The sequence below is a fragment of the Rhipicephalus sanguineus genome, unplaced genomic scaffold (genome assembly GCF_013339695.2).
Source record: "Rhipicephalus sanguineus isolate Rsan-2018 unplaced genomic scaffold, BIME_Rsan_1.4 Seq669, whole genome shotgun sequence".
Lineage (NCBI taxonomy): Eukaryota > Metazoa > Arthropoda > Arachnida > Ixodida > Ixodidae > Rhipicephalus > Rhipicephalus sanguineus.
Genome location: NW_023615733.1, coordinates 35001 through 51383, shown reverse-complemented (window position 1 = coordinate 51383; position 16383 = coordinate 35001). Strand labels below are relative to the sequence as shown.

At 46.4% G+C, this 16383-nt stretch overlaps 1 protein-coding gene across 1 annotated transcript; it reads right to left on the bottom strand.

The window, feature by feature from the left end:
- Positions 1 to 202: 202 nt before the first annotated feature.
- Positions 203 to 16348, bottom strand: LOC119378065 (uncharacterized). Its single transcript, XM_037647310.2, has 2 exons — positions 15966 to 16348; positions 203 to 5967 (listed from the first exon to the last, which is right to left on the bottom strand). Exons 1-2 carry the CDS (start codon positions 16155 to 16157, stop codon positions 4801 to 4803), a joined length of 1359 nt encoding a protein of 452 aa, XP_037503238.1. The 5' UTR covers positions 16158 to 16348; the 3' UTR covers positions 203 to 4800.
- Between the last annotated feature and the right edge of the window lie 35 nt (positions 16349 to 16383).

Below are 16383 nucleotides of genomic sequence, written 5' to 3'. Positions count from 1 at the left end.
GACTACTCGGCGAGCTGGTCTTTGTTGCTACCACAGGCCGACTACTCGGCGAGCTGGTCTTTGTTCCTACCACAGGCCGACTACTCGGCGAGCCGGTCTTTCTTTGTTACTACCACAGGCCGACTACTCGGCGAAACCGGTCTTTGGGACTACGGTGCGCTGACTCCTCGGCGAAAGCATGAAGAAGTGAAGTCGACACAGGTTTTTGTAGGAAATACCAGACAAAAAATTTATTGTTTCCTTGTCTTCGTCATATTCTGCGTTCTTTTCATTTTTTTCTTTCATATATTACGATGGCTATGTTACACTATGTACAAATGAACAGCTGCACCATTTTTTTTTTCTCGCGAGATTATTAAACATATCCTATTATACAGTGACACAACGTATTACAACATTCAGATGCCATACTCACGCGCAAGCACACAACACTACGCGGTACTGTCACACATTACGACGCATGCACACTCACACACACACACAATAGTTGCGGGGGCCTTGCATGATATTCACACATCAGGTGGTTTGTTTTAAGGTAGAAACAGGCTTTTCCTTCACTGGCAAAGTCGTGGCATGCCGTTGTGTGGTGCGGAAGTTTGTTTGTTTTTAATAAATCTAGCCCTCGAACTTGGCTGAATAAAAGTATATTACTACTAATAATAATAAATCGAAACTACGGTGCGTGTGTTGCTAGAAGATGCCGGACGACCTCAAAAGGTGTACGGTATGCCGAATTGACATTCCTAAAACACTGGACATACATTTACTTTTCAAAGCGATTTGTAGCTTTCGCATTGTCGTTAGGGTTAGCGATAGGCCGAATTCCCGAACAGAAAAGAAATTGCGAGAATATTTAGGCAGGAAGCAGTTTCGTGGCTGGATCTGAAAAGTGTTCCGTATGTCGCAAGCAACAAGATGGAATAGGGAAAAAAGGCCAAGAGACGATATATGCCGCTAGATGATGTATTCACTTGTAAGTTCGACGCGCGTCGTCTGTTAGGACTCGAAACAAGATGTATCGTCTGCTATGAGTGACGCTAGATGTGTCGTCTGCAACTGACTGTGTACCTTAGCATCAAGTTAGACAAATCGGCTGGCGTCATGAATTTTTTGTTATTGCTAATTTTTTCTACTGCTTCATATCTTGAGGAAGCTACGTCTTGGCTCTGGGTTGGCGAGCTATTTGAAGATACGTCACTGGACAGTGCTCATAAGGGGCACACGTGTCGGTTAACTCGAATAAGGCCACCAGATATTAAAAGACGGACGCGACCTTCTCAAAAGAAGTGCGTGTAAAATATGACTATCCTCGCGATGAATCATGGATGCTTCCCGCCCAAAACGACATGCATGCCACAAACGTTGCTCTTCTTTTTTGCACGTCACTCACAAAGCTTCATGGCCCGCGCAAAATTTACGACTTCTCAAAAGAAGATACGGGCCGCTTGTACAAAAATACCGCATGGCTGTCGCGAATAGTGTACAGCCGCGCATCTTCAAAGGGGAGTAGGAAAAAAAATCGGGAAAAGCTTCACAACAACAGCGCTGCACAATTGTGGAAACCGCCGAAATATCTTTTTTTCGTTTTTTTCTACTTCCCACTTCTTGTGAACACTTGGGACGTCGGTTATCAGAGACACATACACGTGTGCTGGTTTTCTTTTTACCCGACAGATGGCGGTAGCGCGCGTTACACCAGACACGACATATACAGACACAAACATAGCCGCCATCTTGGTCCCGGAAGGCACCTGAACAGTACAGTAAAACGCGCTTTGTTTTTCTATTTTAGTTTCCTTGTATTGGCTCGTGGAGTCACTGGACTTAAAAACAATACTAAGCAGCCGCGCTCTTCAGAATTGCAAAGCTGAAACATGGCAATCACGTGATCGGTCACGTGTAACGCACACACTTTTTCTCTCTTAGACTGACACGAATGAAAAGCAGCTTCTTAACCGCGCCAGTTGCGAAAAATCGACATGTACTAAACCTAGCAGAATAAAATTTCTAATATGTCTGCCCTCTTGGCGGAAGGCGAGATGAATAATAAAGTACTTAAGCCTAATTTGTGTGCAGGCGACTTTAAGATATGAACTTTTTTGCAATTGGTGCGGCTAATGAGCTACGGTTTACATGAGCAGCAAAGCACTTTGGAGATCAAGTACCCCAAAAATTCGTCCGCTTCTTCTAGATGCGCTAGAACGTCTGCAACATGGACTACCATAAAATCGCTCTCTGAGCGTCTTCGCAAAATCGTGTGCAACTCGGAATGCCAGACTGTCGTCTGCTATTCGGAGTGCCGCAAGATTGTCTGCTACTCGATGAGCACTCGAAAAAAAATCGTCTGCTACTCGAAGCAGATGAACGCTTCAACGAACGCTTGAAGATGAACGCTCGAATGGTGTCATCGTGTGTGCATATTGCAGCACATGCAGTCTTAGTTTACACACCTTAAAAATGATACTGAATATAAGGCTAGAACGAACACCTAACGCAAGCTCCACATAAATCAAGTACCCGTTTTAAATTTCGGATTTCATTCGGCACCGGTGAACGTGCGAGCCCTCTAGCGGCATCCGATTCAAAGCAGACGATTTTGCGGCTACCTCTTAACGGAATACACTTCGAGCTCGCGCGCTATTTTCCTCCTGATATCCGTAAATATACAAAAGACAGCTGCCCGAGACAAGTTACATAAAAAGAAACACAACTTTTCAAGCCGCAAAAGGCAAGCCACTAAAATAGGTTTTCCGACAAGACGGAGCACCTTTCTACGGACGTAATCAGAACTTTGTAAGCAGGCAAGCACTTTTCACGTCGCTGAGGCAAAGTGCAATAATATCGAGTGAGCTAGCACTCGGCAAACATTCGGGACCAGGAAATATGCAGTAAAACATACGACAGCTTGAAAACACACTTCATAGCGTAATCAGGCAACAGATAATAAACCGTTGACTAATGGTTGGAACCGGACTCTGGCAAGCAAAATACTATGGTTTTTTGCTGCAGCTAGCATGACAAATCACAAGCAGAGCAAGCTCTCGAAGCACCACAAGCTTTCAAAACTGAAGCTTCCTCGAAGGCACAAGCATCCAAGAGACCGCAGTTAAAAAGACAGCCTGAATTAAGTGAAGCATTTCTTGGCAATACGTCGACATGGTATAGAGCACATCTTGTAAGATCGTGTAGAATAGCCGGGCCTAATGTGTCTTAGCACCAAAATGACCGGGTTCGTTATCGAAAGAGCACCGACTTGAGCTAGTAGACGTAGTTCTTAAGAAGCTAGTGGGAGCCTTGTGAACAGTTGCCGCTTAAATGACTACAAAAAGTGACTGCGGGTCACGTGACTGAAATATTTTGCGAAAGCCCTTAGAGAAGGCGATACTACATGTTAGGTTTGATTCTTTCGAGGCTACATTTCGGTTGATTTGTGTGAAACAGTTTTATCACTAACGTAGAAAACAATCTCGTTTCGCTCTCTAAAACGAGAACTTCGGCCCTTTTAGAAAACCGTGAAAACGCCACGTCAGATCCTAAAGAAGACGTCTTGTGAACGTCTTACGCTTACATTGGTCTCTCTCAAGACGTAAAAAGTTCGCAGACGCGCGAATTCTTTTTTTTTTTCTTTCTGTGATACGTGCATCCTTGTATTCAATTCCCTGAGCAGATACACAAGCACATCCTTCCTCCTTGGAAGGATAATGCACATAACAGGACGGCTGTACTTCAAACGCAAATGACGATCTTCAAGATTATACTGTCTGACGCAACTCTAGAAGTGACGCTTTTAAGGCTCGCCCAAGACAAGTTATAGACCTTGCGTAAGTTTTTGATCACAGTCGGTCAAGTTTTGACAACCGTGGGCCAGTCGGGACCGTTCCTTTCAGAGTAAGTCTGAAAAAGCACGTGCTGCATATCCTGGAAGACTTTAACTAAATATTTCAAATGAGACCACGTGATCAGCCGAATAGTACATTGCGCAGGACAGACCTTCCAACTGGAGGTTATTCAGTGCTTTGACAAGTCTGGTTACACTTGGTTTTTATTTATTTATTTTCATTTCGTGGCCTCAGCTGCGATGTACCAAGTCGCCTATTCCGAATAGCAGTGGCTATAGATGTCCTGCAATGACGTCACAATATCCGCCATGTTGGAGGACCAGAACGGGGAAAAGATTTGCAAGCCAATCTGTTGAATAAAAAAAAACCAGCCTGACTTGCACCTAGGACACGTGAGCTCTGTAGCTTCTGAATGCAAGGAATGAACAAAGCCATCACATTCTCATCGATTCAAACTGCATATATTACAAAGACAGTTGCGTACACTTCTTACTGTGGCATAGTGAAACGCACGCAATCAAAACAACATATTGCAAACATCCAGTGACTCCACAAGCTGTCCAATAAATTTCTTCACGACACGTTTAGGAAGTACGAGTCATGATTTAAGGAGCTAGGAGGCCCATCAGCACCGGCCGGTAACATTAGTGCAGTCGTTTTCTAATCAAAACCCACAAAACCCTCACCAGATGGCGTAGCCGGACGGGGCCACATAGGGCACCTCGATGACAGCGTTCCTTCGTACAGGGTCGTGACAGCATACACTATTTTACTCAATTATGGCATCACACAACGCGATAGCTGCACTGTTTGACCCAATATGGCGGCGGCGCGATCAATGGGTGTGACCACCCTGTGCGAAGGAACTCTGGCATCGAGGCGCCCTAGGGCCACATAAACGAAACACCGCAAAAAAGGGCAACGGATAAAGTTGGAGCAGGGAAGTGTGATAACGCTTTGGTCAGTGTAGGTGCGGGTAGTCCCTGAGGTAGTCCTTCAGAGCCGCCGGTAGCGGCTCTACAGTCCTGCACATCGAAGACGACGTCGACGTCGCTGCGGCGACCGTTGCAGCGCTCCTGTTGAGCGCTATGCGACACAGGTGCTGCAGCGACGCCGGCTCCCGGTACAGCGGCCTGGTCAGCACGATGGGCAAGTCCCGGCGACCATGACCGTCCAGCCACACACACATCTGTCCCTTGGCAGACCGACTGAGTCGCACGTAGTGCTCGACGAGCGACACGACGCACGAGAACCACGGCATGCTGCCCGCTAGTGCGTCCTCGCAGTCCAGCCGGAACTGGCCGCGCCAGTAGTGGATGCGGACGCTGGTGGGACCGCGTTCGGTCTGAACGCTCAGGGCGAACAGGAACCGATTGTCCGAACTGTCTCGCACTAGGAACGTGCCCACGGGTTGACCCCGGAGTAGCCGACCCGCCTCCTCCCAGGACAGTCCCTCGTAGTAGTAGCCGCTCGTGGCAAGCGTCCTCAGGGCGTCCCGAACGCGGCTCAGGTCTGTGTCCACGTCGGATGGGGGCCCCGCCCCTACTGGCGCGCCAGGAGATGGGGATAGGTGGGGAGGGAGCTGGTTGCCATGGCGATGCTGTGACGTAGGAGGGGACGGAGGCGGGGCTTCCATGAGGCGTTCTTCCAGGGGACCGGAAGCAGGCTTGCTTTCTTCCTCGTTTAGCAGGAAGCTGGTCTTCTCGGAGTCCTGCGGCGAGTTCCAACAGGGCGCCGACTTGACGCTCCAGCTGCACTTGCAGCAGCACCGACAGGACGCTGTTGACGTCGGCGTCGTCGACGCTGGGTGTAGGTGGTTGGACGCTTGGGAGTTGGCGGAAGAGGCACAGATTGGGAAGGCGACCAGGAAGAGCGCCTGCTTGTCGGCCAGCGCCGCGCAGCCGTGCGCGGTGCCCGTCTGAGACGCGGCGGCGTGCGGCGGCGGCGACGACCGCAGTTGAGCCGACCACATGCCGCCGCCGGACAGCGGTGTCGTCGTAGCCGGCGACCACACCTGCAGGTCAGGGCAGCAGCAGCAGCAACAGCAGCAGCAAGGGGAGGCGCAGCTCGCGGCGCGGGACGACACCAGGGGCGCGGCGGAGATCGCCGTCGGGCCACCGACAACCATCTGCGAAGATAAAGAAGAGTTAGGGTTAGTACGGGGCACGCGACAGGCATTCTCGGTATAAAGCAGTCGTCTATGGGTCAGAAACAACAGACATCAACAATTTTACGTCACTGAACGATCGGACTAGCAATATAGCAGACGGTTAGGTCAAAAACAGAAGACGGCTGCAGCCACACTAGACGGGGGCAACTGACCAGGAATGGCAGACGTCAAAGTCGTATGGTAGAATTCAGGGTACTGTCATTAATTCCGCCATCTTGTCGAATGCACAGTCATGTCAGCTCTTATGGGCCAAGCAGGCTGCTACAACCTATCTGATCGTATTAAAAATACGCCTCACCAGAGCATTTGGTGGCATTAGACGATGTCCGGAATGGCGGCAGCAGACGGCAACAATGTTATGCGAGTCACCGACAGACGATCCGAAATAGAAACAGCAGACGACAGATATGTTGCGGAAGTGTATCATAGGTGACAGACGTGGACCCTTGGTCAAGAATAGCAGACGGGTAAGGCTGTCGAGTCTGCGGATTTCAAGCAGACGAACGGTGATCGTCACAGGCAGACGGCTGAAGGAGCGGCATAGGCTTGTCATTGGTGTGCAAGCAGAACAGAAGGAACGCGCCAGGCCTATAGCTAGCAGACGACTGCTTCTAGCAGAAGGACCTTCTGCGTGCGAAACGCAGGCAACACCGGTGCAGGCGAGCGGTCAACATTGCGCCATAAGTGTATGGCGTGCTGGAAAAAAAAACAAAAAAGAAACGAGCATACACGTACGACAGGAATAGCAGGTGCGTGCTTGCTTAGAAAAGCGCGCGATAACTCAAGGGCGCAAAAATAGCCCAACGCTTGAGGACAGTGCGTCGCTACGAGAGAGAGAGAGAGAGATGACGTCCGCGCGGCGTCTCAGAAAGAGACACGCGACAACTTGAAGGCCTTCTTTCTAGAAAATGCGGTGACGCAGACGTGACCCAAGGGGAGCGTTCTGCGAACTGTATCCCTATGCGGTATGTATTGTGATCATAGACTGTCTATAGATGGGTGAAATTTAGAAAATTTGATGCCGAGGTTTTGGAGACCATATTTAAGGAAAGTGGAAGAGTTAGGATAAATTATGGTGTATTTTACAGCAGTGGATTGCAAGTACCACTAAACTACCTAATTATTTGTACAGTCAGTCGTACTGTATTTATCCATAATCTGAATTCGACGACCCCGTGGCAGAGCGGTGGTTGTGCGACGCGCAACACAAAAGCGCTGTTGGTGTTTCCGAGGACTACTCGCCATAACGAAACTTTATGAATGTCCCTTGTGTGTATATGTGTGTGTGACAGTACGCATTATTTGTGTGTATATGTGGTCATTGTAAGCGAGTTTTAGTATAGCGGGAAACGCTTACGTTAGCGCTAGCGTGCGTCTCAACGCTAACGCTAAAACGGAACGCGCTGCGTGTCAACTGGTGGTCTTTTAGTACAGCAGAAGGCATTCCCGCTAATGCTAACGCAAGCACATACGGCGGCATCTAGACATAAAAAGACTAAATGCACTGTAGAATCCACAAAAGCGCCACCAAATCGAGCTGATCCAAAGTCACCACTGTTGCGTCTCCATGTCGCGTTTGCAGAAGTGTTGAGTTCTGACACATTGGTTTCTGTCGACATGCCGCGTTCGAGAATTCTTCAAGACCCCTTGTACCTGGCCTTTTTAAGCTGGGACGCATCACGCGGCACATTCATGCACTGCCGCAAAAGGCATGAAGGGAAACGAAGCCTGACATGTATCTGCTTGTCTTGTGGCCGTATCTTGGAAAGAGGCGACTAAAGACAGCGTCGCCATCTCCGCTCTGCTACAGAAAACATGAGCGAACCTTGCCAACAAATCTTGCTAAGCCTTCTGCAGCGCAAATCCACTTTGTATCTCAAAAACGGAACTATTTTATCGGCGGTACACGGTTGGCGAAGCCTCATTACTCAAATATAAATCAAATACGAACTTTATTAGGGAATGAATAAGTTTAATAATGCAGGGCGACGGCTACAAAGATTCGAAGTGGACGGCTCTCGTTTCAAGAGGCACCGCCATCTTGCCCCACGTACGGGATCTCTTGCGTGCGTTAGCGTTGAACGCTATACTCCATAAATAGCGTTCGTACGTAAGAGCTCGGGCTACGTTTACGTTCTGCTCATGCGCAGTTAGGAGCACGCAACGCTAACGCTAAATCCTTGCGTTTGCTGTTATCCGCTATACTAAAACTCGCTAATCACAGCCATCACCCGACACCTGAAGTACCAAGCCAGGCGATAAACCAGGCTAACATTTCCGGGAATATCATCAAAAGTTTTTATCTCGATCTCTACCATTCCAATTGCATGCGACAGTTATCTGCTGACAACGAGCTTTCCCAAAAAGGCAACAAACACTTTTGAAATTCTTGCCGAAACACCCCACGTACAAGGGATCGTTAGACACGATACTGTCTTCACCCGAGCGATCGTGTGTAGCAGGAGGCGTCACGCTATCTGCAAGAAATACGTCAGAACATGCACGAGTTCTCACGATGGTCTCGTCATGGCCTCCGAGATGGTGGACGCGCGCACCCGCCGCGCGCCCGTTATCTCGGAGGCCATGGTCTCGTTTCCGTAGTTCCTCGAGAAGCCGCGAGGGGGCGAGCGAGCCAGTGAATCGTGAGCTTTGGACATGAGGCATCCGTGTGGAAAAAAGAAACAGCTGTCGTGACACAAGGGACCTAGCGCATTGCGTCACGGAATGTCGTGAGGGAATCCAGCAAACCGACTCAAACCTAACCGCTATAATGGTCACGAAAACGTGAATATTTCACACACTACCATCACCCTGAAGACCTAAACGCGTTACTTTGGTACAGGTACAGTCTGCAAACACACGGATGGTTAGGTTAGGTATATAAGTCTTGAAGGTTGGTGTCGGAAGGTTAGTAGTTGGAAGTTGTACAGGCTACTTATATTCTCGGCCAAATTCCACGACCTCGAAATTTATCGTCGCAAATTACAGGAAAGAAAACATCTCAAAACATCGTTTATTCTTCGTGCCATGTTTTAAGGATTCAACACAAATCGAAAAGTCTACAGAATGGCTATCGACAGCATTATGACTCATTTATCGACTACTGTTAATTGCACTTCTCTAAACAACTCGTTCGAATGACTATGCTACAGGAAATAGTCTAACGATCCTTGAACAGACAATTTGCATTACAGACACTGCCGACAGCCAATAGGTCCAAATGCAGAAGGCACGGACAGTACAGAATCTGTTCTTCGGGACGTTCAGAAAGGATCCGTTCAGCTTTATAAGCAAACTGTGTTTATTCTATGGCGTTTCAAACAGATCACGTGATGAGAGGGCTTCCCGCTGATGTGTCCACACAAGAGCGTCGCCAGTTATCAAAAGCGAAGCATAAGACTACGCAATAAACCAGAACAAAAAAAAAACGTCACACCGTAAATTCAGTTTCGTAAGCGATTTGTGTTTGTGCCCTAGCGTTCCGAACGCTCCGCGCGATAAAAGGAGTTTCCGTGATCTCGACTAACGTATAAATACAGCCGCCAACTCGCGAACGAATCAGACAACTCTGGAAAAAAAGTAATAAATGACAAAATGACGCACCGTGGCACGAAAGGCTTCGCAAAGCCAACGAACCGCCACAGCGTATCTCACCAGGCAATAAAGAACACGTCTGCCAGCCAGCGCGGCTAGCAGACGACGTGCTAAAAGCGAGCATAACACCCCGCAGCTGGTTCGTAATTTTTAGAACCCGGTTCTGTTTCTTTCTTTTTTTCTTTCCGCGCGCTTATACCAGGAAGTCCTATAACACAGCCGGGTTTCCCAAAATCAAGCTGGCATGCGCACTTTCCAGAATATTGCAGTCTGTTGGCCGTTAGCGCTAAATCTAACGCTTTATGTATGTCACAGACAACGCTGTTCTGGAAAACGTCTGCAGCGCCACACGTAGAGCAGAAGTACACGTGTAGCAGACGGCGATGACTAGAAAAAAAAATAGCAGACGATTTTTCATAATGTCGGCCGTTTAACGCCGAAACTGTGCTATTATAACAAAGAAGACGATTTGCGGAACAACGCCACCTGTTGGCTGTTAAAGTCGTGCAATACGTTAGAAGACGACGATGTTCTGGAAAGCACCTGCAGCGCTGCACATTTAGCAGAAGTGTACACAGAAGACAGCGATATTCTGGCAGCCGTCTGCTTTCAGAATATCGCCGAATATTGGACGTTATCGGTGAAAACCCAACAACTTTGACACAGCAGCGTTGGGCCTGAGCTGCAGGAACATCTGCGAACACAGCCTGACTGATTGATTGATTGACTGATTTCGGCCACCTGAGCAAAATTAATGTGCACCAGAATCTCTACCACCCAAGCGTGAACAACGAAATAAAAAAAAAGAAGTCTGCTTCGCCAGCTGATCCAACCACACGTAGCTAAACAAGCGCCAAATTTGCGCGAGCACTCACGAATATATACATTCATTGATCGCTGTGCGGCTCTAGAGATGGACGTCCTGTATGTGTTCGGAACTGACAAAACACCCTACAAGGCTTAATATAACGAGGACATGAGGTCACGTGACGCCGCGCGATAATACGAAGCGGCGGCGGCGGCGCCTCTCGCAGGAGAGCTAACGAGGTCTATTGACCACAACCCGCGCATGTGGCTGTGTTTACGTTCAACGCCGCAAGGAGCAGAACTGCGCTAACACACACACCGCTCGCTGAATAAGGCTTAGGTGTATCGATTCTAAGGTCACGCTACAGCATATCTATAACTACAAAAGAATTCAAGGGACACTAAAGAGCAAAACGATTGTTCTCATATTAGTAAAGTATACTCTTTCACAATCCCAAAAACACCACGCTTGCTGCGAGAAGACGCTTAGTAAGCGAGAAAACGCTCAAAAACAAAATGTGGGTGGCGACGCCATCTTGAAGTTTCCGAACCATTTGCCGTGATGTCACATGTACGTAGTTCATAATCGGTAAAAATGAAGTACATTGTCCTCTGAGGAGGACCATAGACTTAACATACCAAGTTTGGGGCAATTTTGTTGAACCAGTGGCGCCGAAATACGATACATACACTTTGAAATCCGTGACGTCACGCGGGGAGATTTCGGCGCGAAATTTAAAAATGAAACTTGAACTTGATCTTTTCCTCTATTAATAAACCTATGATGGCGAAATTCACCACCGAAATCTGCGAATTGTAAATTAAAACAACCACGTCAGACGAGCTCGCTTTCTTTGTCTCTTTTTTCGATTTCAACGCAGTTTTTCATCGTGTTCCGAGCAGCGCGCAAGTTTCACCGAAATATTTCGCTTTGTTCCGAGAAAAGGCTAAGCGGCTCGCGTAGCAACGACAACGCCGCATTTTTATCCGCGTCGGAGCGAAAAGTTCTTCTCCGAACGAGAAGTTTCGCAGAACCGGAATCTCTCGTCGCAATCGCACTTTCTTTATTATCTTTTATTTCTTCGATTATCCAAGTCGAGTCGAGACAGGCGCGATTTGTAGAAAGCCTGCGCGCATATCCACACGCAATGTGATAGATGTGCATACCGTTATTATATTTCCTCTTTTAGAAAACGCGAATTTTTTTTTTAAATCGTCCTCGACTCGTAGCGCATTCTACTGAGATGGATCGTTTCCCGCGGCCGCCATTAAGTGCAGGGAAAAAAAAATTGGCATACATCATCTACTGGTGCGATAATGTATGTCTACTGAATCATAATCTACCGATTATGATTCATTGAAGCGTACTTACACAATATCTGCTATGCTAGCACAATCTGTTCATGTAATTGAATATTTATTTAGACCCCCTACTAGCCGATGGCTGTGGATTTATTAAAACCAGCGTTGAGTATTTTGATGTATTAACAGAACTTGAAATAAAGGATAACGATGATGATTATATGAAATCCGCTAATTAACATTTAATTACTTCGCGATGCGCACTATAAGCGACGAATTGTAACCGCTGCGTTTTCTCGGGAATAAATGTTCAGATGGTCCACACCCCATTCCCCCTTGCACCCGTAATCCATCGAATCGGTGAATAAGCGCAAACCACGAATCTCGAAGGCCACGCTTTTTATTCGACTCACCCTCGCACAATAACGAGAATCAAGTCTCAGAGGCCATACGAAAACAAAAAAAAACGAACACGTATGTACGTCATGAACTCCATGTTTGGAGCAACACTTTTATGTGCCCTTAGGGATGTACGGACGGCCCAATCTTTTCTTTTTTTTTTTTCTGAGTCCACGAAATGTGCGAACCACATGGAACCACATGGACGTCTCTTTTTTACAGGCGCATATGGCGCGTCTTCACGGCGCCCCAGCGCGTTGCCTGACATGCGACTTCTGTGCGGTGACCGCTAGAAGATGCCAGTGAATCAGCAGAAAAAAATGAAAATAGACAAAATTTTTAGCAGCGCATGCTTTCGAAGTTCAACAACCTCTACACCCCACGTACTTCTTAAAGGGACACTAAAGAGAAACAATGAATTGGTTTAGATTGATAAAGTGTGCTCGGAGAACTCTTGTGTAGTTTATTTCACCACCATAGCTTTATTATTAGAGGAGAAAACCAAGTTCAAAGTTTCATTTTTAAATTTCGCGCCGAACTTTGTAATTCGTGACGTAAAAGACTTCAAAGAGCATTTAACGTATTTTGGCGCCACTGGCTCGACGAAATTTTCACAAACTCGTTATGTCAAGTCTCTGGCCCCCTCAGAGGACAATGTACTTCGATTTAACCTATTAGGAACTACTTGGGCCGAACAGGCACCGTCGAAAATATGTGACGTCACGGCAAATGGTGCGGGAATTCCAAGGTGGCGTCGCCACCTGTATTTTCTTTTTGCGCGTTTTCTCGCTTATAAAGCGTCTTCGCGCAGAAAGCGTGGTGTTTTTGGTATCGTGGAAGACTACTTTACTAATGCGAGAAAAATCGTTTTGCTCTTTAGTGTCCCTTTAAATATTAAAAAAAGAAACAGAATTTGAGATATCTTAAGTTTATGCCAACGTTGATCTTAAAGCGGCACCGGACCCAACGTGCACTGACACTGTACTTGCTAGGTCAGGCTATTTTTATACTACAAACGCCGTGTTACTCTTTATCTAGTATTGGTTTACTTGTTCTGTTTTCTTTCTAGCATCGCTTTCTAACTTGTTAGCCGCATAAAAGAAACAAGGACAATAGATCAAGAGTTCGTTTTTTCTTTGATAGACAAAATCTAATGAAAACCAACAGACAGTGAAGCCGGGGACGGTACGGGAAGGTTATTTGTAGTCATTTAACCGTAGTGAAGTAATTATGGTATAAATGTGTCGAAATCGAAGTGGACGAAAAGACGACTTGCCGCCCGGTAGGGACCGAACCTACAACCTTCGGATAAGGCGTCCGGTGCTCCATACCATTTGAGCTGTACCAAATGAGCCGTATCTTGTACAGCCGTGTATTGAATCTGTGGTGATGCGTTTTAAGTGCTGTCTTTCCTAGAATAACGGAACATTTGCATATGCAGTATTGTAATTAAGTGCGCATAATTGTTCGCTCTGTTGCCGGCAATTCCTACAGTTGTTCTTGGTATTTCTGTGAAGACTCAAAGAAGGACTCACAGTACGCATGAAATAGAATAGATATTATTCCAGGAGTGCTTATGTTAACAATATCTTTGTTAGCAATATTGTAATTAGGTTCATATAATTGTTTGCTCTGTAGTCAGCAACTCATACAGTTCTTCTTGGTGTTTTTTGTTAAGACTCAAAGAGGGATTCACAGTACGCGTGGAATACAATAGGATACATAGATATTATTCCAGGAGTGCCTATGTTAACAATGTCTTTGTTAGCAATATTGTAATTAAGTGCACATAATTGTTCGCTCTGTAGTCGGCAACTCGTACAGTTGTTCTTGGTGTTTCTCTTAAGACTCAAAGAAGGATTCACAGTACGCATAGAAAGGAATAGAAAAGATATATATATATATATATATATATATAGATAGATATGCATAGATAGCTAGAGACAGACAGATGGATAGATAAGCATAGATAGGTAGAGCCAGATAGATTAATAGATAGTATTCTAGGAGTGGTTGTGTTATTATTGTAAGTAGCTAGGTCAATTTGTTAAACACACTTCAAATTATTAACCTTTCTTCCATTTTAGTATATTGTTAAGGTGTCCAGGCGTGATCTATGCATATGTGTTGAGTACTTCTTGAGAACTTACAATAAAAAGACGACAGAAAATGCCGAGAAAATAGACAGTTTGTGTATGCATATGTGTTGAGTACTTCTTGGGTCCTTATCACAAAAAGAGTGCAGAAATGCCGAGAAAATAGGCGGTTTATCATTTTGACATCTCAAAGCTGTTCAACTTTAAGTCACTTCATACTCCCTCATTGTGAAATTATTCAGGTTTAAGCAATAAGTCAGGCGTCAAGAAGAAAAGGAAAAAAATATGACAATTCAAACGAAAATTTCATTCGCGCTTCGAGTTCAACGCACACCAGTACAGAACTGCGGTATAGATCAAGATATTCTGCGCAGAATCTGGGCGGGGTTAAAAAAAAAGAAAAGCTAGAAAATACTCCAAATGTTGTCAAGGAGATTCATTGAAGTAATTATTTATAGTTCGGTTTTTACAAAACTAGCGGAGAGCGAAATGTAAACATTCTTCGCACTCAATGTACGTGTACCCGTTTGTTAAAGTTTGCTCTTATTTTCCTTTTTTTCAAGCGAGAGTGAAGTAACGTAGTCGACAGAGCGACTTGTGAAATAATTCAAAAGTATTATAATAATAATATCGGGCTTTCACGTCCCAACACCACGATATGACTGTGACGTACGCCTGGAGGGCTCCGCAAATTTCGACCATCTGGTGTTATTTAACGGGCACTGACATCGCGTAGTAACATGGGGCCTCTACCATTTCGCCTCCATCGAAATGCGACCGCCACGTCCGGGATCGAACCCGCGACCTTAGGGTCAACAGCCATGCACCGTATCCACTATGCAAAATCATTCCCCCGTTGAGATACTACTACGTGTCAATAAAGGCTGCTGGAATCTCGATAAAATACAATTTTTTTTCCAATTCCATGTATTTGTACAGTAACTGCTATTTTTTTTTTAATTTAAGAAGAATTACACCTTACGTGAATATACAGGGCCTATTATCCGCTAGTTTCATCGTTTCCCTCATTTCTTTTTTTCGCTAGCTTATTTTACAGAAACGCGAAATTTGTCGCACGATCGGTTTCTAAAAGAGATCTATAATTTTGTTATCACCATTCGAAGATTGCGTTTAACCTTATTTCATCCTGCCTTCCACCCTGCCTCAACAACCCAAAAGTTATCAAATTCAGGTCAAGAACCCAACCATTTTGTACTGGATCCTCGCGGAAATTAATACAAGAACGTCATTTAATCGTCCCAAACAAGTCCGAACAAAGCAAACCATCTCTGGACTTGTTCCAAATCCGGTGTCGAACCGTAACGACATAACGCGCCCGGTGCCAAATGCTCCCAAGGATTCCAAGCACTCCGTACAGATGGCTGACCAGCTCAGCTGAAACGTGCGGCCCCGGTGTTTTATCACGAGCTGTGATCTATCGAAGTGTCTTCCGTTGTAGCTTTTGATTTCTCCATCACCACATTTCAGAGATGCGTGCTTCAAGCTTTGCGTTTGGCGACGTAAGCTTAAAGGATATTAGGAACACGAAGGATTTTACGAGTAGCGGTTCATGCAGAGATCCCTAGCTACATACGCTGACAAAACCTCAAGAGAAAATTAGCGCGGAGACCATTCGAGGTTTGCGTACGCTAGGATTGCTCGTTCGTTACAGTTTCTGCGCACTCACGGGCTTACAAATCGCCGCATCTTCCCACCTCCCAGCCATATACGGCTTGGCCGTATCAAACTGAGACTCACCACAGGCAATCCGTTCGTCGTCGTCGTCATCAGCGCAGCGTCCGACGCGAAAGCGACATCACACTTGCGTTTCGCATCGCGCCTTGAAGGCGAGCACGCGGCGGATCCAGAACAGCATATCCTGCCGTAGTCAGCACTGGTCACACGCAACTTGGTGTCCGCGCACTTCATGGGTGCGCTCACAGCACACATACACCAAAGAACAGCGAAGAAATCCACCGAATACTCGAAGAAAGAGACCGCAGTACTAGCTGTCAGCGACGAGATTCCAATTCCTGGAAGGCACAGACGAGCGAGCGGGCGCGTCGTCTGCTACGAAACGACAACGAGCAGACGGCAGTTATCGTCTGTTCCGCAGAAGGAGCAGACGACGAGTGAGCAGAAGCGAGGCGAGCCAGCCAGCGAGCGGCAGTTCTAG

What these genes read in the sequence shown, in the direction of transcription:
- LOC119378065 (XM_037647310.2), bottom strand. Translation starts at nt 16,157, where the DNA reads ATGTGTGCTGTGAGCGCACCCATGAAGTGCGCGGACACCAAGTTGCGT. An exon ending in CGACGAACGGATTGCCTGTG is followed by an intron (nt 5,968 to 15,965) that starts GTGAGTCTCAGT and finishes TTATCTTCGCAG; the next exon opens with ATGGTTGTCGGTGGCCCGAC.